Source organism: Fundulus heteroclitus, chromosome 22, assembly GCF_011125445.2.
Source record: "Fundulus heteroclitus isolate FHET01 chromosome 22, MU-UCD_Fhet_4.1, whole genome shotgun sequence".
NCBI lineage: Eukaryota > Metazoa > Chordata > Actinopteri > Cyprinodontiformes > Fundulidae > Fundulus > Fundulus heteroclitus.
In genome coordinates, this window is record NC_046382.1 from 18,717,211 (window position 1) to 18,742,908 (window position 25,698).

Consider the following 25,698-nt stretch of genomic DNA (forward strand, 5'->3'; position numbering starts at 1 on the left):
TTCAAATGCATGTGTTGGAAAAGTACTTCTTAAAACACGAATTTCACTTAACTTCGCTTAATTTCACTTGCCACACCAGGCCTGCATACTGACAGACCTGTAAAGAAATCACTTAGATAGAACCAGCCTGACAACAGGAAGTAGGCAACAACACATCATGCCCTGATCTGAAGAAATTCAGTTTCTATCAGAAGCAAAGTTATTGACACCTATTAGCCTGGAAACAGTTACCCCATGGTTCCAACAAACCACGTTGAAAACAGATGAAGAAAACATGGAACGGTGTAGGACCTTCCCTTGGGTGCCTGGCTCACTCTTGTTACTCCAGGAGAGCCTCCACACCCAAAACAACACCTTTATGGTTCAACAATCAGAAAGAGACTGGGTGAAAATAGCATCCGTGGGACAGGTCCATGACTAAACCCACTGCTGAACAAAAGACACAAATGTCTATCTGACGTTATTAAAAAAAAAAAACTTGATGATCCTCAAGTGTTTAGGAAAAATGTTCTGTGGGCTAATGAGACAAGGTAGCAAGGCGTGTGTCCCGTCACATCTAGTGTAAACTAATGCATTTCATTAAAGGGATATCTAACCTACAGTCCAACGTAGCGGTGAGAGTGTGAACGTCTGGGGTGGTTTTGCTGCGTCAGGGACTTGGAAGTATTGTCGTGACTTATGGAAAACAGGAATTCTGCTCTCTACCAAAAAATTCTGAAGGGGAATATCTGACCATCAGTTTGCGACCTTAAGTACAAACACTTTTGGGTTATGCAATTTGGGTTTACCCAAATTCCTTCAATTTGGGTAAATTAAAACAAGTCTGCAAGGTTGCATTGCCAGTTATGCTTGATGAAAGTTGTTGCCTTCAAAGGCGGCACAATCAAAGGGCAATTTATTTATAGCATAGGGCCAGGTTGCTGAGGTGGGTAACTACAGATGTGGCGCAACAAACTCCAAGCGACGCGCTCTGTTTTTGTAATTTGTAGTTTGTGAAACATGATGCCATCAAGTAAATTCTCCAGTGAACAATTTTTGGCGCATTTGCCTAAAAAGTCTGAGGATACATGGTGTACTCACATATATTTTAATTTTCCAATCTCTGTATGTATCATGACTTTTATAGATATAGAAAACGCTGTTGCATTACGGGTAATTGTGCTGCTGAGAGTGACGCGTTGTAAAGTCCCGCCTCCTGTGCTGTGATTGGTCCATTTTGTTTTAAGCTGGAGCGTATGGAGCCTTGTTTTCTTAAACTAGATCTATCCACGTCTGCCGGGTTGGCTGCTTCCCTAAATAAATCGAAACTATTTGAAAATATTTTTTTCGTATTTATTCAGGTCATTGTTGTCCGATAGTAAAATTTGTTTGATGATGGGAAACATTTAAGTAAACAAAAAAATGTATAAATAAATCAGAAAGACAATATATCTGTGAGAAGGTATAGTTTGTGTGCATTGTGAAACGAAAGCAGGTTTTTAGTTCAAAAACTAGCTGTGTCAAATTGGTAGATTACTTCTTTTAGTGTTTACGATTAATAGGAAGAATACAAAAAAATCGGAGTTTTAAGCTCAGAATTAAAACTTGGATGAACATTTAAACAGAGCTGCAGAGAATGCATCTTAGCTTGTTTTCAGTTTTCCTATTTATACATAAATATGCTTTATGGTTGTTTGTGAATAGTAAAAATCTCAGCATGGAGATTTTACTTCTTTTAGAACAGACAATGAGCATCTGTACATAAAGTTTAATTATATTAATAAAGCATCTTAAAGAGTTGCTCTAATGGCTTTCACGTTCAAGGTTTCCTCGAGAAATGCCTTTAAATCGTTTCATTCAGTTCTTTTGCCTTTTGAGTGTGATTGAAGATGACTTTGAAGGTAGTCAGAGGAGTGGAAGTGGGGCTTCTTCTTATTACAAATTTAATTTTAAAAGCCAGTGAAACGGACGTTTTGCTTGATAAGTGTGCAATGAATTCACAATGACAGGGCTTCTAACCTTTTTTCTAGGAGACCATGCTTTTGGAGATGTTTATCAAATGAAGGAAGGGTGTGGAGAAAGCTAGAATGTTGATTGGAACTACACATTTTATTTGTCATTTATTTGAGGTTTTGTGGTGACGGTTTTATTTGTTTCACGAAACATTTTTGCAATTCTTTTAATTTAAGAAAAAAACCTTTCACGGAACCATTTGAAGAGTCTTTAACGTGTAATAATCTGAGAGAGATGTATCCCTCTACTGAAAACAGTGAAGTACTTTTATAGATTTTTTTAAATTGTCTTAGGTTTCTGTTAGGTAGTTGCACTGACCAGAAGCGCTTTACGTGTTCTGTTCTCAGCATACCATTTAGACCGAAAGACTAGTGGTGACGTACTTTCTTCTACTTCCATGTCCTGAGTAAATAATCCTAGGCTCCTGAGTAAAAAAATACTTTGTGCACATGTAAAGGTACCTGAAAACATTTGATTAAACCCCTGTGATGTGTTCCAGATTGAAGCTGTAGTCTGAAGAATTTCACTTTGGTCGTGGCCCCTCAAAGTAACTTTCCAACACATGAAGGTGCCAGGAGAGGCATCAACTGGATGTATCATGTGAACCGCTTATTACCCTTAAACTTAACCTCTCTTCACAAATATCGAACTGTCCCTTTAATCCGGCTTTATCCAGTGTGTTATCACTGGACTTTAGGTTTGAAAGAAGAGTAAAACCTTTCCTTGGTCAGCCCCACACCAGTAGTGTTGCCCTATCCATTATTTCAACAAGGATATTGTGGCCAAGCTTTTCGATATTGATTTGTCACGCAGAGTGCTGGGCCTTGTGCCAGTCTATTAAAGTTCAGGCCCATCCCCATTAATTCACCCCTCTAAGGAACTGCAGGATTGGATGGTTCAAAGCAGGTAGTGTTGGTGTGTTTCAGTTTCTATGTGGGGCCAAATATGAGATAAGACTTGTCGTGCTGTCATTTTTTTTCCCCTCATGCAGTGCAGCGACCCACTCAAACTTGAGCGATTTGTCTTGTCTCGCACCAATGAGTCTTCGGGGAGACACAATATCGACCGTCGGCATCTGTACACCCAGCTGTGTAGGTCAAGGCGGCGACAAACAAAAAAGTTTGCTGCTCGGAGAGGAAGTTGCTTCGCCGTCCTTCGAGGCTGAAGGAGAAAGTGATCTGAACTGACGTCGAGCGGGATCAGTAACACTTGTCCCACCCTTGTCTGTCCTCTGGGGCTTTTGTCCCCGCAGCCCACGCGGTCAAGCTGGTTGACGCAGCAGGAGTGTGTTTTTAGCTCCTACAATATAGAGTCAGACAGGCTTGTCAGAGGATCTTGGTCTGTTGTGTTGAACGGCCTCTCACTGACAGGATGGCCTGACCCAGCTGTCAGAGCAGAGTTTCACCGACTCCCACTGTCTGTCAGACTCTGGCATTACAAAGACAGTGACTGACGTCTGCCCGACTGTCTCTGCTGTGATGAGACTACACCTCTTTTTGCGCAGTATTAGCCCAACAAACATTTTACAGTGTTTCACATTTCAAACACAGACTCGCACGCAGGCTCGTCTTTCTCTCTGCGTTTGTCTGCCGTCTCAGAAGTGAAAAACCAAATAGGTCAACCAGAGACTGAAGGATTTATTTTTGTTAGTGATTTATTGACTGATACAGTGTGACAGCTATGGACAGCTGTGGTAGATTAGAGGTCTTGGCACAGGGTTCTGTTGAGAGATCATGAGCAGTCAATGTATTCCTAACAGTGGATAAGTATCTTAAGACCCCAACATACTAACGCGGGCGTGAGTCCGTGGACGTCTGCGCATACTCAAGGCGGACTCTGTGCTAAGCGCAGAGCTCAATTTTTACAACCGCCTACATGGTGTCTCACTATAAACTGTTCGGCGCCAATAAGTCTTCATGTCGAACTGTTTTATATGTGACACCGAGCTTGATACACTGAGATGGTCACAAGGACTTGTGGTGTCACAGTCCCTCCCTGTTCTCACTAACAGGTGTGCGGTGGGAGTCTGCTGGAAAAAAACAGCTCTAGGTGCTCAACTAGCTAATCAAACATGTTACTATCCCCTCCCCCGCTTCGTCCCGCTGACAGGAAGTGTGGGAATTGTAGCAATTTGTCATTTGAAATGTGGGCGATATGTACGCTCGAATATGAAGGGTAAAACTTTGGAGGAGAGTCAGGGCGGAGTCCACACGGCTCACAGTACACAAACAGTACTGAGGGGGCCTTTAGTCTACTTACTCAAACTGGGGCTTGACAATAAGGCTACGTTCACACTGCAGGCCGTCCGTCCGTCCGTCCGTCCGTCTTCTTCCGCTTATCCGGGGTCGGGTCGCGGGGGTAGCAGCTTCAGTAGGGAGGCCCAGACGTCCCTCTCCCCAGCCACTTGGGCCAGCTCCTCAGGAGGAATCCCAAGGCGTTCCCAGGCCAGCCGGGAGACATAGTCCCTCCAGCGTGTCCTGGGTCTTCCCCTGGGCCTCCTCCCGGTGGGACGTGCCCGGAACACCTCACCAGGGAGGCGTCCAGGAGGCATCCTGACCAGATGCCCGAGCCACCTCAACTGGCTCCTCTCGACGTGGAGGAGCAGCGGCTCTACTCTGAGTCCTCCCCGGATGACTGAGCTCCTCACCCTATCTCTAAGGGAGAGCCCAGACACACTACGGAGAAAACTCATTTCAGCCGCTTGTATCCGGGATCTCGTTCTTTCGGTCACGACCCAAAGCTCGTGACCATAGATGAGGGTAGGAACGTAGATCGACCGGTAAATCGAGAGCTTCGCCTTTTGGCTCAGCTCTCTCTTCACCACAACGGATCGGTACAGCGCCCGCTTCACAGCAGACGCTGCACCAATCCGCCTGTCGATCTCCCGCTCCATCCTCCCCTCATTCGTGAACAAGACCCCAAGATACTTGAACTCCTCCACTAGGGGCAGGACATTCTCCCCAACCCGGAGAAGGCACTCTACCCTTTTCCGGTTCAAGACCATGGTCTCGGATTTGGAGGCACTGATTTTCATCCCGGCCGCTTCGCACTCGGCTGCGAACCGCTCCAGTGAGAGCTGTAGATCACGTCCTGATGAAGCCAATAGGACCACGTCATCCGCGAATAGCAGAGACGCAATCCTAAGGCCACCAAAACGGATCCCCTCAACACCTTGGCTGCGCCTAGAAATTCTGTCCATAAAAGTTATGAACAGAATCGGTGACAAAGGGCAACCTTGGCGGAGTCCAACTCTCACCGGAAACGAGTCCGACTTACTGCCGGCAATGCGGACCAGACTCTGACACCGGTCGTACAGAGACCTGACAGCCCTTATTAAAGGGTCCGGTACTCCATACTCCCGGAGTACCCCCCACAGGATCCCCCGGGGGACACGGTCGAATGCCTTCTCCAGATCCACAAAACACATGTAGACTGGTTGGGCAAACTCCCATGCCCCCTCAAGAATCCTGCTGAGGGTATAGAGCTGGTCCAGTGTTCCACGGCCAGGACGAAAACCACACTGCTCTTCCTGAATCCGAGATTCGACTATCCGACGGACCCTCCTTTCCAGAACCCCTGAATAGACCTTACCAGGGAGGCTTAAGAGTGTGATTCCCCTGTAGTTGGAACACACCCTCCGGTCCCCCTTTTTAAATAGGGGGACCACCACCCCAGTCTGCCAATCCAGAGGAACTGCCCCCGATGTCCACGCAATGTTGCAGAGCCGCGTTAACCAACACAGCCCCACAACATCCAGAGCCTTAAGGTACTCAGGGCGAATCTCATCCACCCCCGGGGCCTTGCCACCGAGGAGCTTTTTAACAACCTCGGCAACCTCAGCCCCAGAGATGGGAGAACCCCACCCAGAGTCCTCAGGCTCTGCTTCCTCAATGGAAGACGTGTTGGTGGGATTAAGGAGGTCTTCGAAGTATTCCGCCCACCGACGCACGACGTCCCGAGTCGAGGTCAACAGCACACCACCCCCACTGTAAACAGTGTTGGTACTGCACTGCTTCCCCCTCCTGAGACGCCGGATAGTGGACCAGAATCGCTTCGAAGCCGTACGGAAGTCTTTCTCCATGGCCTCTCCGAACTCTTCCCACGCCCGAGTTTTTGCCTCGGCGACCAGCCGAGCCGCCTGCCGCTTCGACTGCCGGTACACATCAGCTGCTTCCGGAGTCCCACAGGCCAAAAAAGCCCGGTAGGACTCCTTCTTCAGCTTGACGGCTTCCCTCACCGCTGGTGTCCACCAGCGGGTTCGAGGGTTGCCGCCGCGACATGCACCGACAACCTTGCGGCCACAGCTCCAACTAGCCGCCTCAACAATAGAGGCGTGGAACATGGTCCATTCAGACTCAATGTCCCCCGCCTCCCTCGGAACGTGTTTAAAGTTCTCCCGGAGGTGGGAGTTAAAGCTCCGCCTCACAGGGGACTCTGCCAGACGTTCCCAGCAAACCCTCACAGTGCGTTTGGGCCTGCCCGGTCGGACCGGCTTCCTCCCCCGCCATCGGAGCCAACTCACCACCAGGTAGTGGTCGGTGGAGAGCTCCGCCCCTCTCTTCACCCGAGTGTCCAAGACATGCGGCCGCAGGTCAGATGAAACGACAACAAAGTCGATCATTGAACTGCGACCTATGGTGTCCTGGTGCCAAGAGCACATATGGACACCCTTATGCTTGAACATGGTGTTTGTGATGGACAATCCATGACGAGCACAGAAGTCCAACAACAAAACACCACTCGAGTTCAGATCAGGTGGGCCATTCCTCCCAACCACGCCCCTCCAGGTCCCACTGTCATTGCCCACGTGAGCGTTGAAGTCCCCCAGCAAAACGAGGGAGTCCCCAGGAGGGGCACTCTCCAGTACCCCTTCCAAGGACTCCAAAAAGGGTGGGTAATCTGAACTGCTGTTTGGCGCATAAGCGCAAACAACAGTCAGAACCCGTCCCCCCACACGGATGCGGAGGGAGGCCACCCTCTCGTTCACCGGGGAAAACCCCAACGTGCAGGCACCGAGATGGGGGGCAACCAGTATGCCAACCCCAGCTCGGCGCCTCTCACCATGGGCAACTCCAGAGTGGAAGAATGTCCAGCCCCTCTCAAGGAGACTGGTTCCGGAGCCAGAGCGGTGCGTCGAGGTGAGTCCGACTATCTCTAGTCGGAACCTCTCAACCTCGCGCACAAGCTCATGCTCCTTCCCCACCAGAGAGGTGACATTCCACGTCCCAAGAGCCAGCTTCTGCAGCCGAGGATCGGAACGCCAAGGTCCCCGCCCTCTACTGCTACCCACACTGCAGGCCTTGATGCTCAATTCCGATTTTTTTGTGAAATCAGATTTTTTTGCGTGTCCGTTCACATTTCCAAATATATGCAACTTGTATGTGATCTCCTGTGTGAACTGCATTCATACACCTAAGCGTCCCGCATGGGCAGTAGAGGACGCAATCACGTCATATGTAGCAAGCGTGCTCATTGTTTGCGGAAGTTAACATGGATCGTAATGCTGCAGTGTATCTTGCGTATCTTGCGTTCTTTACGTTATTCTCCAACTGGAACCAGCATGTGGACTTACAACAGGTGTTTGGTGACGTTTGTCAAGTATCAATGACATGTAGGTCGGATGAATGCGACCTGGCCGTACAGACACAGGTCGCATTTGAAAAGATCAGATATGTATCGGATTCAGGACCACATATCCAAAGCGACCTGGGTCGCATTTCAAAAAATCCTATCTGTGTTTTTCAGACTGTCATGAAAAGATCAGATCCAGGTCGCATATGGGCAAAAAAATCAGAATTGGGTCACTTCAGGCTGCAGTGTGAACGTAGCCACTGCTATTAGATGTGTGTAAGAAGCAGCGTTGGACAGGTTACTTTGAAAAACAAACTAGTTTTAGTTACTTCTCCCCAAAAGTAACCGAGTTAGTGACTCGATTACTCCTGTCTGTGTTACAAGTTGCTGACCGGAAAAATCAAGCCTTTTTTTCTGTTTATTTGGGGCAGAACTGTCAGAGCTCTCGCTGGCCCCAGCAGGGCTTGGGTTACTAGCCACGAGTACTGTGAATGACTGAGACAATGCCAGTTGCTTCATAACTTTGGAGTAGCTAGTAATTCTTAGTTTCTCAGACATAATTTATAAATCACATGTACATTTTTGCCTTTGACTTGAGCGAACAAGAAAGCAGCGCCTGTTCTTCCAACTGCTGGAGATAGGCACCAGCACCCCTCGCGACCCCATGAGGGATAAGCGAGTCAGAAAACGGATGGATGTTCTTCCAACTTCCGAACACTGTCTTTGGATATGCAAGGCTCACCTCCATCGCCGTGTGTTTCTTGCTGTTGGTCGACTCTGTCTTTGTGTGCAATGCATGGCGAACACCCGCCCACCTTGAGCCTCCTCAGCCAATCGATGTCACACATGCCTCCATCTTACTCCCCTCCACACCCTCCACTTTCCCTCTGCACTAGAAAAAACATTCTCATGAAAAGTTGCCTCATGTATATTGTAAGAAACATACAGCGTTAATTAAAATGAGAGAAGTAATTAGTTAGATTACGCTGCTTCTGAAAATAATGACACGCTATTATCCAACATCATTACTCCCAACACTGGTTGTAAGGGTATTGAATTACCTGGACATCTGACAATAAGGTTTCACTTGATGTTAGAAATATGGCTAGGTCAAGAGAATTGCTCAAAAGTTTTGAAGAACAGATCCTTTCTTCACACAAAAGAGGAAAAGGTTGTACAAAAATAGCAAATACCCTGAATGTTCCTCTACATAGAGTTGGTACGTGAGTTGGCAAGTTAAACTTTAAGGTAACAGTGGCTAAACCACCTGGAAGTGGCATAAAAAGGAAACTGTCAATGGCTAGATGCAGGAGATCAACAACTCTCAATTGACTGCAAATGAGTCACAGCGAGACATGAAGAAACTATACCTGAATTTATTTTTGTTGCATTTTATGCAATGTATTCTAAGTTAGAAGACATACTTTGACTGTGATAGACTGGCGACCTGTCCAGGGTGAACCCCGCCTTTTGCCCATTGACAGCTGGAGATAGGCACCAGCACCCCTCACGACCCCAATAAGGATAAGCGTGTTGAAAAATGTATGGATGGATGAAGACATAATTTGAACAATTGACGTTTTTTAGCAGGAATAAGAAGCCAACTGGGGACAACCTGGGACAACTTCTCTCTGCCAATGGCATGACGAGGGGCGTTGACCATTCACATAAAAAAATATGTGAATGGTCCCTTACTGAGCTGTCGCTTCATGCTTGCTCAGTATGAGGGATTGCAGCAAAGCCATGTACAATGCAGACGACTCTCCCTGTGGCTCTACGCTTCTCCAGGAGTGACTGCTGCTTGTCGGGACTTTGATGCAATCAACTGGTTCCCTTATATAGGACATTTTTGACCAATCTGTATAATCTGACCCAATCTGTATAATCTGATTGAATTTGACTTTGTAAAGTGCCTTGAGATGACATGTTTCATGAATTGGCTCTATATAAACAAAATTAAAAAAACAGCAGCTTTTTGATTGATTTAGTCTAGTATCAGGAAATCCTGGGAAAGGTGCTCTCACAAAAGGTCTTTACTTTTGATCTTACACACGTTAACAAGTTTAAAAGGATGCAGCAGTTGTTGCTCTGACATTTTTGAGTCAAGAGATGTTCAAACATGGCAAAAGATCAAAGTTAAAAGTTATCAAGTTAAAGGAAAAAGGACTGTTATCCTGCCTATAAGATATTGACTGCACATAACCCTACAACAGTACCCCTGATCTAAAAAAAAAATGTTGTGCCTTCTATTTAAAGTAAATATCATCTTGGTACAGTGAAAGTAATTGAGAAAAGTGTTCACATTTAGAGCTTTCAATGTATTGATTTTAGTGACATAAGCTAAGTAAATAGTCGTGGAAGGACCTCGTGTATTTAATTAGAAGAGTGGCTGTCAGTTCCCCAGGTCAGTACATATTCATCAGAGCTGAGCCAGTAGCATGATAAGGAGAAGTGTTTCTCTAAAATGTGTATGGGTGATTGATCTGTTTACCCTCATAAATCACTGAGGCAGAGCGCTGCAGTGCACTCCCACTCCCACTCCCACGGAGAAGTGACCAAACAGCCAGCCAAACAAAACTCCGCCATAGATCCATTTCTCCCACCTAGCCAAGTTTAGAGAAACGTTGCATGGACCACCCGGTCAAACCATCACGAGCCTGATGCTACCTACACCCCTGGCCAAGAGGATCCCTGTAGGATCCCTGTTCGTGCTTTAGGGGGGAAGAAGGGCATGAGAGAGTTGGGTGGACGGGGTGAGTGAGTGCCGGCGAGTTCTCGGCCTGTCATAACCAAGTTGCATGACGTGTGAAGTCGGGCAGCCAGGCAGGGTTCTGTTGGCACGTTTGGGATTTGCAGCTATCAGCATGAGAGATCTGCACTGCAGAGGCTGCGGGGGGAAGGAGGAGAGCAGACGTAGGAGTGAGACTGGTTGGGAATCAGGAAATAATGGACTGAGGGGTGCAGAAGCGCTGGAAAATAAAATAGCTAATGGCAAGAATAATCTCCACATCCTTTGGAGTGCTCTCATGGGAGAATGACTCATTTACAATAAATAGCTTGTAAGGTAAGAAGTGCGTTAAAAATTGCAAATCAACAAGGGAGGATATAGGGAAAACATTGATCCACAACACCTGATGCCCCATGTACAGGTGGAAATCCACACAAGTGGAGCTGTTTGTTGAAGAAGGAGAAAATATCCAGCAGGGCTAAAATATAATCCTTTACGACACACCTCTCTATAAAAACACTCTCTCCTGAAAATCCAGAGAAGTTCTGATTCACAAAACCAGTTAAGAATAAATACACAGAGAAGAACAAAAAAAAAACATACATAGCTGTCGGTGCAGATTGGTTTGTCTTGTAAGCCAAATACACCCAACCTGTGATTACGCAGCTTCCTGTCAGGATTCATTTAGGTGCATTTGGACTAAAATGAGTCGGATATATTAAACTATTCTCTCTAAGGTTAAGTTAAAGATATCTGTTTATACTGTAATCAAAAAGGTTTTAACCAAATGTAGAGGTGCATGAACATCCAGAATGCTGAGATTATATATGAGCTAAAACAATTTATTCCCGGGGGGTATCCGGTACATGTCCTTGGTGTCACCTTGACAGGATACCTTTGATTGTGAGCTGATGAGTTTTAAGAAATCACAGTTAACAACTTAACAGTTACACCCCTTTTTAAGTGTTTAATTTACAACAATTAACAGCTTCAAACGGCATTACCGGTGGAGCAGCTTTTTATTTTCCCTCAGCCAGTCCAGTCACTGATTAGTTCAGCATTACCCCATATAGTTCACCGGCAGCTCTCACAGCTGATATAGTATCATTAGTCACAGATGGTGTGAGTGTGAAGTGCATCAGCTTGCGTTTCAGTGCCATCAAATATAGTGCCTAGCAAAAGCATCGAGCAACAACCTTGAGCTTTTGTTACATTTTTTTCCACATTGCCACCGCAAACCTCAACGTGTTTTAGCCACATTCTCTGGGACTTTGACTCAAAGGAGTGAATAATTGTGAAATGAAGGGTAAAAGTTAAATGGCTTTCCAAAGTTTTCTACAAATGCAAATCTGGACTCAGTAACTTTTTGCTACAATTACGACTGCAGGGGGTAACACTCAATTACATGTAGAGATTGAAGTGTTTGCCCGTTCTTCTCTGCACAATAGCTCAAGCTCAGTCAGACTGGAAAGAGAGCATTGTTAAAAATAAAAGCCACAGATCAGTAATGAAATAAATTTAGGTTACGACTTTGACTGGAGGTCAGTGTCTGCTTCAAGCGGAGGGGTTTAAGTATCTCGGTGTCTTGTTCACAGGTGATGGTAGGGTGGAGTGAGAGTTGGACAGACGGATTGGGGCTGCAGCTCCAGTAATGCCGGCCCGGCTCCGGTTGTGGTAAAGAAAGAGCTGATCCAAAAGGCAAAGCTCTTGATTTACCGGTTTATGTTCTGATACCCACTTACAGCCATGACGTATGGATCATGACCGAAGGAGTGAGATCCCTTCCTACGGAGTGTGGCCAGTCTCAGCCTTATGGTGAGGAGCTCTGTTATCCGGGGGCAGCTCAAAGTAGAGCTCCTGCTTCTCCGCATTGAAAGAACTCAGTTTATGTTGATGGGGCATCTGATCAGGATGAATCCTGGACGCCGCCCTTTGGGGTAGTTTTCTGGGCACGTCCCACTGGGAGGAGATATCAGGGAAGACCCAGAACTCGCTGGGGGAGCTCATTGGGATCCCCCAGAATTGTCTGGAGGATGTCATTGGAGAGAGGGATGTCTGAGGTTTGCTCCTGGACCTGTTGCCCCCGTGATACCATCTTAGGATAAACCGAAGACAATGGGTGGACTTTGTATCATTCCAACATGCATCTGACAAATCATTGACATACCTTGGTCTAAATCCTTTATGGTAGATTTCCTGCTGGGAGGTAAGGCTCTTCCCCAGTCTTAACTTTTGTCAGATATTAAAAAAGTTCTGTAAGCATGTTAAGCAGGAGTTGTACCAGGAGGATATTGATGCATGCTAGGGGAAGACCATCTAGATATGTTTGGTTCCATAAATCTTCACATCTACTTTAACCAGCTTCCCATTCTGCAATAGAGGGGAGGGGGGGGGGGAGAAACATCCCCACAGTATGATACTGTCACCTCTGAGGGGATGCTGAGTTCAGGGTGTTGTACAACGTTTGTTTTTCGAAAAACAACATTTTGCATGTTGGCCAAAAAGTTTAAGTGTAGTCTGAGTTCACCAAAAATGTCCTCTTTCCCCCCTAAATGGGCTGTAGCAAACTTTAAATTGGACCTCTTATGGCTTTCTTCAACAATGGGGTTTTCCTTGCCATTCTTCCTCTTGAATGTGTCTCTGATATATACTCAGCCTCGTCAGGCCTGTCAGTTTATTGTGTGGTCATGCCCTAATAGGGTTCCAGCCATGGCACACTATCAATTTCCTGAAGATGAATTGAAGAGTGCTCTGTAAGATGTTCAAAAAGCTTGAGATAATATTTTCTAACATAATCCTAGGAAAAGAAAAACTACCCCACAATTTTATTGCTGACCTGTCTGGTCTGTTCTCTTGTCCTGATGATGCTGCTGAGGCCTGCACAGAGCAACTGTGTTTGTAAAGAGATTAATTTACCCACAGGTGGACCTCCAAAGGCAAATGGATACCATTGAATGTATTTAATAGCATCATGCAAACCACACACTTGCTCTGTTTCTTTCCACTTCATAGCTAGACATGAGTCACAATAATAGGACATTGAAGTTTGTGGATATAATGCAAAAAGATGTAAAAAAGTTCAATGGTATGCCCGTTTAATGCAAGGCACTGTACTTTTGCAATGACATTAGAGTAGCTGTAATGAATAAAATCATGGTTTTTACATGTAAATACCAGCTTATATTTTATTTTCACATTATGGTGGTAGCTTGACTATGTGGCTGGGGCAGATAAATGTAATTTTTATTGCCCTATCGTTGTGTCAGCTGGAAATGCCCACCTGAGTCCCTGAGCGTGCCTGGGGGCTGGTTGGTTTGGCCCAGGGTTGCATTTAGAAGATTAAGCTGTGGTGCATTACAGAGAAGTGGTCAGAGCTGCAGGATGCGGGACGGGTTCCCAGGAAAGATAAAAAACTGGGCAGCAGAGACAGGAGATGACCTTCAGAGCAAGACAAAGAGGCTTGGAGCTCAGAATAGAGAAACTTAACTCTCATCCATGTGCACAGGACCTATAGAGGCATGCTTGTGGGCATGCTTGTTTATTTTCACTCCTCTTTAGGGGCTTGCTGAGTCCTCATGTCAGAGTAAAACCAGACACTGATCTTGAATCATCTGTCATTGATGGCAAAATTGCTCTTTGTGCTTTCGTGTTCATTTGTAAAAAACACTGATTGGAGCGCTCAAACAATACAGACTCGTTTCTTCACTCTACTATCGGTAATACCTAAGAACATGTGAATTATGCTTGCATTCATGCTGTAGCCTGGGGGAGTCAGAATTAGCATTATGGTTTATAGGGGTAGTTCATTTGTGATGAGATCATCTGGCAAGGTCATACGCCTCATCAGGCATGATGGATGACACCTTCTGCAGCTCTTACCTAAAGCATCTCAGTGATTCGCTTAAAAAAGAAGACCTGGGGTACCCATTGTTTTACACGTTGGGTTAATACAGAGATTTTACAACAGGATTTGTATGTGTTGACTGAAATCACTATTGGAGAAGGTTGCTGTCGTGCCCTGAGGAGAATTTTTCCACATGTTTTTGGAGTCATTATCCTTTTGATAGACCCAGTCATGAATTATTTTCAGTTTACAAGCAGATCACTAACCGGTAGTTAAGTAAAAATATGCTGGTATTTTGAATGTACTTCACGCTACCATGCACTGTAATAAGGCTACCAGGGCCCTTGAAAAAAATGCTCACAGCATCACAAGTTCTCCGTCATGTTACTGTGGGCATCAGAGCTATTCACCCCTTTGCTTCACACCAAACTGACCTCAAGTGTTTGTTTCTGGTCTGAACAAAATCCAAAGTTAAAGTGGCATTTAGATGACTCTATATATGCTTCTGATGGTACAGATGAAAGTTTTTTATTTCCTTTTATCCCTCCCAAACAACTGGTTGACATGGATACCTGGTAAACCCAAGATGTATTTTGTTAAAACCAATATTTTTTAAATGTTTAGTTAAAATAAAACTTTAAAAATCGTTTTCCTGTGTGAAATTAAAATAACATACATTTATTTTCACCCTTTTCCAATGGATCCAACAATTATGTTGCAGCAACCTCCAACTGGAAAACCAGCTCTAAACCGTAATTGAGTTGAATCTCCTGTTCATCCTCCATAAAAGATAATTTGTACCGCATTGGCCTAATATAAGTTAGACTCATACTTATCTCACTGAAGCTTGTTTAAATGCATTTAGTATTTCAGTCAGGTGCATACAGCAGAGATTAATCAGCTGAGTCTCCTGTGGTGCCCCATCATACACTATATTAAACCCTATCAGGGGCATATTCCTTTCAACTTTTTTGAACAAAGCCACAGAAGATAAATGGGGCTTATTATAAAAGCTGCTGTGAGACAAAGGTGATGTCGGGTTTACTTCACCGTTGCTGTTACTAGTGACATACGCTTGATTAATAGCCATGAGAAAGAGTTGAATGAGTTATAAATGCGAGAAGTTAACCCAGTTGAATGAAAGGCTTCTGTGTGGATAACGTGGCACAAATAAAGAATCTGGAAATAAAAAGTCTATCTGGAGGGCTTGCAGATTTGTAAGGTAGTTTAAAGGCAACAAAATAGCTTGGTGAGCAGACTGTCCAAGCAGCAGACTGTGTGTGTGTGGGATCATAGACACCAGGATTTACTGAAGACATATGGAGGCTGCTAACATTTTGACAGGAAAAATTGAAAAGTTAGGAGGTGCTGTGTGTGTGTGTGTTCCTGCTTAGTCATCGAAGTGAGAACCCTTTGTGAGCGAGGACATACTGCTGCTCCTCACTTTGTATTTTGCTAACAGTAAGCTTTAGGAATGAGATAGAAATTGAATTTAGGTTAAGGTAAGGGTTAAGTGTGCACTGGTTACTGTCAGGATTAGGGCACAGAAAGTGCTGAAAATGACTGAAAATCAATGGAAGTCAAAACATGGTCCTCACTAGATATAGTAAGACGAGAATGCGCGTGCGTGTGTTGGCTTCTACAAATACACGCGCCACCCGCAGCCCATCGATAGAAGAGGAGATGGTCTTGGATTAGATATCAGATCTGTCCTCTTTTGTCCTCCGTTTGGCTGCTGCCTGTCAGGCTTGATTATCATATTTTTAACTCAGGCGTTTGACTGATTACCTTCAAGTTCTCATTAACCGCGGAAGCTATTTTTATTTGGAAAGGTGTAATTGCAAGTGTGGCGCAGATCACAAGATAAAAATATGTTCCTTTACACTGATTGCAAAGATAATTACAACTAAAACACGTTCCTTGTAAAACTCACCTTTCCCCCCTCATTCTGGTAGGTTTTACCTACAAACTATAAAGTTTATTTTGGGGATTTTTATGTGAAAGACCAACATAAGGCACTGCATAATTGTGAAGTAGAAGGAAAGTGATAAATGGTTTTCTTTCTTCTTTTTTGGCTAAGACGCCATCTGGAAGGTACGATATGCAGAAGTATTCATCCATGTTATACCCCTAAAGATAATCTGACAACCATCAGGCATCCCCAAACTACTTTATGGAGTCCTACTGTGTGTGAATGATCTAATTATAAGTATAGCTGTTCATGCGGTCAGATGGAGCTTTTCGACCTATGCGAAACATTGTGACAGAAAATTTCAGCCTGTGTGCGCCATCCTCATGGTGAAACATGGTGCTGTGGGGATGCTTTTCTTCAGTAAGGGGAGGGAATCTGGTCAGCGTTGATGGATCGATGTAGCTAAATACAGGTAAATCCAGAAGAAAAAAACTTTTTAAAGGCTGTGAAAGACTTTAGACTGGGACTGACCTTCACCAGCCAGCAGGAAACGCCCAAAAAGCCTCTCGGCTCTAATTGCAACAAAAGGTGGTTCTACAAAGCATTGACTCAGGGGACTCCCAAATTTTGAGATATTTACTTATCAAGACTTTGAAAATCGTGTATCATTTTCTTTTCACATCAAATTTTCTAGCTTGTGTTGGCCTACCACATAAAATGTTCATAAAATGGATTGAAAGGTGAGGGTTGTAATGTATGGTGATGAAATGTCAAAACGTTCAAGGTGTATAAACGCTTTTGCAAGGCACCTAAAGTTTTAACTCACTTTCCTACATTTATATGTTTTTTTTTTTTTTCCAGTCCACCGACTGACGTCTCCATAACCACGACTGTTCAGCCACTTACCTCATGCGTTTGTGTTTCCGCAGGAGAAGACCGGACCAGAGAGAACGTGGTGGGCTCCACAGATGCGCAGTCGGCCCCGGCAGCCGGGACAGAGTCCAGCTCCGGCAGGCGGCGGCTACACTGTTGCATCAAAGTGACAGCCGTGCAAGTGCGGAAGGCCCTGTGGGGTGTTGCGATGGTGATGTGCGTGTGCTCGTCCTGGGCGGGCTCCACCCAGCTCGCCAAGCTGACCTTCAAGCAGTTCGATGCCCCCTTCACGGTCACATGGTTCGCCACCTCCTGGAACTGCCTCTTCTTCCCCGTCTACTACATCGGCCATTGGTGCAAGAGTGCGGAGAGGCAGACGGCCAGGCAGAGACTGAGGTTGGAAGGTTTGCCCTCTGTTGGCAAGACACTTCATGTCCAAATTTAAAAGACAGATGTGGCGATTTGAGTTTCACCCAGGTCAAAAGTAAAACTGAGCAAAGTTTGAAGCCCTAGAGCACATTCCACACATTAAAGCGTAGTACTGGAAATATAGGACCATCTTTCCAGCCATTAATCGTAGCCTTTCTGGAAATAGACCAGAAAAACACGGCATGAAAAGTGAAGTCTTAAAGTGGATTTGCCAGCAAGACAACCGTCTAAAATATTTGGCAAAAGTGATAAAGAGATTAGAGAAAAGTTTTTGCCTTACGGGCTTTCAGCCTCATCATTACAAAGAGAAAAGCTGCTTTATATGTAAACACATATATTATTGCAGAGGTGAAACTCCAAGCTTGGAAATATCGGTGCACATCAGTCTTTTGGTGCTCTACCCTGTGAGAAACAGGTCAGACACTAACAAAAATTTTCTTTTTAAAAAGGATTTTTGTTAATTAACTACATTAAAACATCCAATGATATCAACGTCCAACGTTTTAACCCTAAAAAGTGATATAAGATGAGTTTACCGCTACTTAGGTATAGGGTAGAGGAACATGAATTTTAAAATAAAATATGCAACGTGAACATCGTGTAATGCTTCCGTCAGAAAGGACTCACAACCAGAGCAGAATTGAAATCAGTTCAGAAAACGTCCAAAAATGGTGCCGCACAAGGAGGTCAGGCTAGAAGCACAGGAACTGAGCTGGAAAGGAGATATTTCCAAACGGTGACTGTGGCAGAGACCAGAGGCAAGAGCAGAACCCAACTGGGAATGCAGGGAAGGATTGGAGAAAAACATGGTGGAGTTAACCAGGAGGAAACTGAGGAACAGCTGGGATGAATGAAACAAATGAGCTGAGGAGAAGAGAGCAAAATACTGAAGGAAAACACAGGAAATATATTAAAACGTACATAGAAGGATGCTGGTGAAGATTCTCAGTCATCCAGGTCATGGTCATTCCAAAAATGTACTTCCAAAAAAAGTAAAAAATCAACAACAAAGCAACTGGACTTGTTTTCAGTAGTTGAAGACGTTTCGCTTCCTCTCCAGGTAACCTTTTGAATTGAGAAAGCTTCCTGGAGAGGAAGCGAAACGTCTTCAACTACGGAAAACAAGTCCAGTTGCTTTGTTGTTGTTTTTTTTTTTTACTTTTTTTGGAAGTACATAGAAGGAACTGAGAACAAAATTCACCAAAATGTAAGAACTTAAATATAAACACACACCTCAGGGTAAACAGCAGAAAATAACTAAACCTAAAGAACTAGTCTACTAGACATGAAAGATATCAAAACAAACACCTGGAGATTGTGATAAATCCTCCATTGAACTATTTTCTGCTCTGCCTAAAAGTTTTATCAGATTTAAGAAACATTCCTGACTTTTGTTTTATAGAGAGTCTCAAGATGATATGAACATCTTTCACCTGTATTTTTTCCAAGAAACAATTTTTTTTATTTCTGATCTTATCACCAATGGTATGCCGCTAACCAGAGGTCACAGTTAACAAGACAGGCAAAACTGAACTTGATCCACAGGGTTAAATAGGCTCAGGACTCTATGCAGGCACTCAGTTTCTTCCTTCTCATCCATGTCTTAAAGAGCCTTGCGTTGTGCACTGGAGTTCAGTAATGTTGGCATGAAATCGTCCAAAATGTCTCAGGATGCTGAAGCATTAAGAGATCATCTAACTTGAACTAATGGACCAAACCCAACGGCAGAAAAACAGCTTTGCAGCATAATCTGTCCTCTGCACCCAAACTTACTTCTTTACCCCTGAGAACATGTTTGTTCTGCTTCACGATCCGGTGATGCTGTCCCTAGCACCTCTTTATCCCTCCCGCCTCTTTATCCAATACTCTGCAACATGTTTGCCTTGGATGCTGCTGCCCAGCCATTGGATCAAGTTCCATGAAGCTCTGAGATTTCACCGCCTCATGGAGGAGTTGATTCCCATCCCAACCTCTCCCACTCTGGTATAATACCATTCACAGTTGGCTGGAAGTTTCATGACTTGGCTTATTGCACTGGTGGCATCCCGTCACGTTACCACACTGGGTACACCTATTCTTTGCCAAATATTCATAGAAGCAGCCGGAGTGTGCAGGTGCTGGATTTTGCCCACCTGTGGCCATTTCATTCTTTGAATTCAGTGATCTGGATGGGCGACCCAATACTTTCTGCAATACTCTGTATTCTCTTTCTGTGCAAGAAGTAGTTTTATATAAGCCAGCTTCTCTGTAGTGAGTATCAGTCCATCTGGCAGCATTATCTGTCATCTCTAATCCCAGCTGAGTGACTTTAGAGATCAAGACGCTGGTTGAAAGAGATATTAGCCGCGTAGATCTGACGCTGGGATGTAGATCTTCCTTCTTTGACGGCTCAGACAAAGATCTGGAGCTGCAGCCCGTCAACTGGAGCTAATCTGCTCTGACTGGGAAAAGTTTGTTTCTGCTTAGTTTACTTCTCAGACCCTTAAGACCAGCAGAGACTAATTCTGGCTGGTCTCGGCCATTATTTCCCGCTGCACTTCCTTTGTATATCTATAGAAAGTTGTTGATACAAGAAATACAGTTTAAAACTTAGTAAACAAGCAAATCCAGTTTGGAAATCTAGATTTTTATTCATTTAACTTGGTCGAAAACTTTTAAGGAGGTGTCACTTTGTTTCGCTCTCACTAAATCTTTTCACAGACAAGAGAAAAGTGTTTGAATTTTGCATATCTGTTTATCAGTATACATTTGCACAATAGAGGTTAAGCAGTTTGAATAAGAAGGTACAAATGGATGTTTTTGATATTTGCAAATAGCAAATACACAGCTAGAGAACCTTTTTTTAAAAAAAATCTGCCATAGTGTAAAATCTGCATCTGTTTCATCATCATTAGCAAAATAGTTTATAGAGACAAGCAACTAAAAATGTTGATGGAAGCAGGTATTTCTGTATGTGAGGTGCAAACCCAGGAGACTTCACCTTTTCCTTTATTGTTCTCCTTTTCTGACAGCGCTTTGAGAAAAGTGCAGAAAACCTAAAGTTTATTATTGTTGTTGCCTTACTGTGGCATTTCAAATAAAGCAGGGCTCGCATCAGTGCCATGCATGAAAGTTAGAAACTAATATTTTTTGTGTTAAAAAAAAGAGGATTCCACATTTAATGGAGTCCCAGAAATCTTAGTGGAGCAAGCTTAACTTGATTTGCTGCTTGGTATTTTTCTCTTAAAAAAACGGAACTGAAACTGTGAGGCACAAACCTCTTTTTTCTTAAAATCCCACCAGAGCTTTTATGTGATGTCAAAGATGGGGATTTCCACCCGCATACATTGTTAGTATCTTAGCAGAGCAGCATGCCATCTTATAAAACAGATCATGTAGTTGAAGTGTGCGTGGTAGACACTTTTCCCAATAGACTCAGGTCAATAATTTCTAGCCTGTCAGCTTTTATTGAGACTTTCCCAGCCAACCCTTTTGGAAACTGCTCTTATGGATCAAGCCCAGACCTGAGCCTCAATCTTAACGACAAAGAAACACGCCCAGGAAACTTACTTAGTTCATTCAGAAAGTAAGATCAGCATTTTAACATGACATGCTGATTAAAGGAGACTTTTTTTCTTGTGAGAAACTTTCTCCTCTCATCAAATCCACTTTTATGTTTATTTAATGCTCCATAGCAGCTCCGAAACAGATCTACCCACTAAGCCTTACATGAGAATGACGTGACAAGTCCGTAGATAATTCCTATAGATATCGACTTATGTGAAAACAGAGGTAACTGAAAAGAACTGGTACAGTGTTGAGCAAAAGTATCCATACTCCCTGAATTAATTTACATTATTTTACATTTTGGCACATTTGGCACATTCTGTCACATCAGACTTTGATGTGTTTCATTGTAGTTGAATGTGACAGACCAATGCAAAGTACTGCACAATTGTGAAGGAGAAGATCCTCAAACTGTTTCCAATGAGATTGGGTCGAGAGCCACTGGGGACTTCAATGTTTGAACCTTGCTAAAGATTTTTTGTTGGATTAAGGTCTGGACCTTGTCTGTGCTCATAAATATGATTTAATCTATCCCAGTAGTTCCCAAACACACGGCTTCCATGGTATTTAAATCACCTCTTTTGCAGTTAAACAAAGAATGAAAATGTTATGTTTGATGAAATGTATGCTATAAATGTTAGAAGAGATGAAAACTAAATCCATTAAAACCATGTGGTGTTTGTAGAGGTCGTTTTTTGTTACTATGTGTCCCCATTTAAATGACTTAATAGTCAGTTAAACAGGGCTGCACTACTCCAAGGTATGGGTCACAAGTCTCCTCCACTCTTGAGGTCTGGAATATGTGGGCCCTGCCGATGGGAACCATCCCACTGCAGCTCTGGCTGTATGTAGTACCTCAGTCTCAAGTCTTTAGCTGTATCTAGGGCTCAATCCAAATACCCTTAGAAAGCAAGGACTCTTTAGCCAAAGCGGAAGTGCATCAACGTAAGTGCTGTCCGAACAGTTCAGTCAGTAAGGAAAGAGGTAGGAAAAGTCACCTGTATACTTCCTCCCGTGGCTAGTTTTTCCTAGGAACCCTGCAACGTCCCTTACCAGCGCTAAGAAGCCTTAAGGTATCCCACAATAATTTGTGTGATGACGTATCAGCACAGCCCCCAAATCAACGAAAATGACCAGAGAGAAGAGCGTGTGCACTTTGTAGTTCATTTTCGGAAGGCTTTAGCCCCGGATTTGACTCGCATCGTCCATGAGTGTTTCCGTCACGTAATGACGTCGGAGTTAAAGGCTGTCTGAATTCAGCACAGCAGTCTGAAGCTCTGTTACTACCAATGATAGTTCTTACTGTTGACCCCATGAAAGGTCAAGGAACAGGAGCTAGGAGCTATTATTAAGGATATTCGGATGGAGGCTAGGCTTTCCTCCAGGGAAGAAAAGCACTCCCGCAGCCTGATGCTACCACCACCGTGTAGCTCCATGGATATGGTATGTTCTGTGTTTAATTTCCAACACAGGAAGAATGGTGAATAAAATTTGCTCTCCTCTTTTTCTCCTCTGACAAAGGCGCCTTCTTTGACGTGTTTGCTGTATCGTCCACATGGTTCGGGGCAAACGTAAAAAAATTCTTACACATTTCTTTCGACAGTGGTCTCCTGATTTCTGATTTTTAAAACAATGACCTGGTTGATGGTCTTCTTGGCAACATTCTCCCACCTGAGCTTTGGATTTCTGCCACTCCTCCAGAGTTTCTATTCGCGTCTTGGCTTCTTTGTTTAATGCAACTTCTCCCGGATGTGTCTGGTGTGTTCCTCGGTCTTTGTGATGCTGTTTGCCCACTAATCTCCTCTAACCAACCTCTGAGGCGTTCACAATACAGCTGCATTTATATTATAATTTACACAAACATGGATTGTAATTACTAATTATCCGATTTCTGAAGACAACTGACGTCAGATAGTTAAACTGGATTTTATTCAGTGGAATCAGAGTGCATAGGCATAAATACAAACGTTTGCCATACTTTTCAGATTTTTACTCTGAAAAGGGAAATCCATGAACAAGTTCAAGGGGTCTTATTTGTGTGCAAGGCAATGCAGTTGAGCACAGCTTCAACTTTATTCACAGTGACAGGAGAAATTGTATCTATTGGTGGCTTTTGGCAGTCTTACTGTGTTCCTCAAAGTTTACTTATTTCCTCCTGACACAGTACGATGTCGGGCAAAAATCTGGAATTACTGTAAAACACTCATTATAGGTCAGTCTTTAGGCTAGAGTCTGGTGATATGAAACATTTCATGTGCATAAATCTCAGCCCCAGCTATCGTTGCCCTGTAGTAACACAGTGCTCTTCATCTTGTTTCTACCCAGGGAGTGCTGCAGATTTTTTGGGGATGAGGGGCTGACCCCCAAGGTGTTCTTCACCAAGGTAGCTCCCTTTGGCCTGCTGTGGATCCTCACCAACTACCTGTACCTGCAGGCCCTCAGGAAGATCAACACAACAGACGTTTCAGCGCTTTTCTGCTGCAACAAGGCCTTCGTCTTTCTGCTGTCCTGGATTGTACTCAGAGACCGCTTCATGGGGGTCAGGGTGAGTTTCTGCTTTCAAGAGAAAATGGATTTGTATCCGTAGATGACTGAAAAAGTGGAAAGCTGCAAGGTTTTATCCACATTTTTATGTAAGACAAAACTCACATAATTCCCAAAAAGGGCTGAACTACTTTTCCATCAGCAGCTATGAGTCTACGGTTTTGGGTGAAGCCTTCGTCTCGTGGTATCTACTGAGTCAAGTGATCCTAATCTTTTAATTTGGTGTTTTCTGCTCTTTGTCTTTTATAGAAACGTTTCTCCCTGATTTGTAATAAGACCAAATCATAACACAGTCTGCATAGTCAAAAATAGACACAGCAGTTTATCTATCTGATTTAAGATTAACATAGGCTGTTGTTGTTTTTTCCAGAATAAATCTATTCCATGATCTTGAGAGAAGGGACGTGGAATTTCATTAGTACAAGCAATCCTGTAGTTTCTCTTCCTTCATTCATCACATCTTCATACTTTAGGCTAACGGTGCTGTGAAAAATATTCATCCCCTTAAAGATTTCATTTGTTCTGTTTTTTTGTCATACTTCAGTAAATATAAAAAGCATTTTTTTTTTCAGAAGATAATATGATTTGTGAAGGGAAACTTGTAATTCAGACCAACATGGCCAGGTATGACAATGTAATTACTCTCTTCTTAAGTCATGACTTAACTCCCAAAAAACATTTATTTTCTTTCATTTCACAAGCCACACCATGGCCTGTTTACTATCTGAATTGTAGAATTAAGAAATCACTTACTTAAATAAAACTTGTCCGACAAAGTTGAATATGACTTCATTTGAGATTATGTCCAAATCCATATAAATCTAAGAATAGATGATAAATAAAGTTCTTGACATCTGAGATCTGGAAAGGGTTAGAAAGCCATTTCTTAGGTGTTGGGACTCCAGTAAACCGTTATTCACAAATAGAGGAAGCACGGAACCGCAGGTAAATTTCCCAGGAGTGGCCAGCCAACCAAAACGTCTCAAAGAGCGCATCAGTAAGTCAAAAAGGTCACAAAAGACCCCAGAACATGATCTAAAGCAGTGGTTCCCAACCCTGGTTCCTAAGTACCACTGCACTGCATTAGGTGTCTTATTGCTGCCACACACCTAACCTAAATGAATGGATGCTTAAGAAGGTTCTTCAGCACTTGATGGCATGCAGAGGAGGTCACGCAGTCATTTGAATCAGGTGAGCTGGAACAGAGACACATCTAAAACATGCAGGACAGGGTTGGGAACCACTCATCTAAAGCGTTGCAAGCCTCGACAATCAGAACGAGACTGGGTAAAAACTGCGTTCCAAAATGAACGCAAAGACCTGCTTCACATTTGCCAAATGTACACGACATGCTGTAATCGATGAAATCAGAAATTCTGCTCATTCTAGACCAGGGGTCACCAACATGGTGCCCGTGGGCATCGGGTAGCCCCCAAGGACCACATGTGGTGCCCTCAAGCCTGCTCCAAAAATAGCACAACCAGTGAGCTGCATCTAAAATTGTATTTTATCCTATTGTTTTTCCTTTTTAATCACACCTGCATTTATATAGAAAAATGACAAAAGCATGAAATCTTTTATGTTTTACAAAAAAGTTAAGGTGAGCTCTGACTCTTCTAGTTCAAATGTCAGTACAGGTAGCCCTGCATGTGACACAGTACCAATCTCAGTTTCAAAACGGTTGGTGATAATTTGAAATTTTTTTGTGTTTAGTTGGGTTATCTTTAGGAGTCTGGGTGCGACTCGCTCCCAGACTTAGCAGAGTTTTTACACCAGGTGCCCTTCCTGACACAACCGGGATTTTAAACCGGCTGCCCCGTATCAAAGGTGCAAACTTAGCCTGCTATAGCACCACAGAGAGACTCACTTAGGTTATCTTCATCTGATAATGTCCAGCGGCGACAAAGGGAGTGTAGCCTCTCTATGTGTCTTTTTTTTCTCCATTTGCATTACAACTAAAGGCATCATGAGATAACGGGAGGACCTTCAGTGGGCTATAGGTTTCTGTTTGCGTCTCTCAGAGCTTCTGTACAACTCAAGTGAGATGCATTTTTAACTCTCCTTTCATGGTCAGCAGTAAATTAACCTTTTGCCTCCGATGAAGCCGACACTACAAGAGGCTCTGACTTGACTCAGACCTGACGGTGTGAGTTAAATCAACCGCACTAGGGAGCAGAGTGACTCTGTGACAGCGTGTTCAATCACCGATGATCGTGTCTGGTCCCATCATGTTTTTGCCGGCACGAGAAGAGACAAGCA

General features: G+C 43.8%; 1 protein-coding gene across 3 annotated transcripts in view; it reads left to right on the forward strand.

The window, feature by feature from the left end:
• Positions 1–25,698, forward strand: part of slc35f3b (solute carrier family 35 member F3b) — an 86,241-nt gene that overhangs the window by 53,211 nt on the left and 7,332 nt on the right. For all 3 annotated transcript variants that reach the window (XM_021314712.2, XM_036126663.1, XM_012859184.3), the window contains 2 exons: positions 16,977–17,316; positions 23,221–23,440. In XM_021314712.2, coding sequence (XP_021170387.2) covers positions 16,977–17,316; positions 23,221–23,440 — 560 coding nt within the window. The remainder of the gene's footprint in view (positions 1–16,976; positions 17,317–23,220; positions 23,441–25,698) is intronic.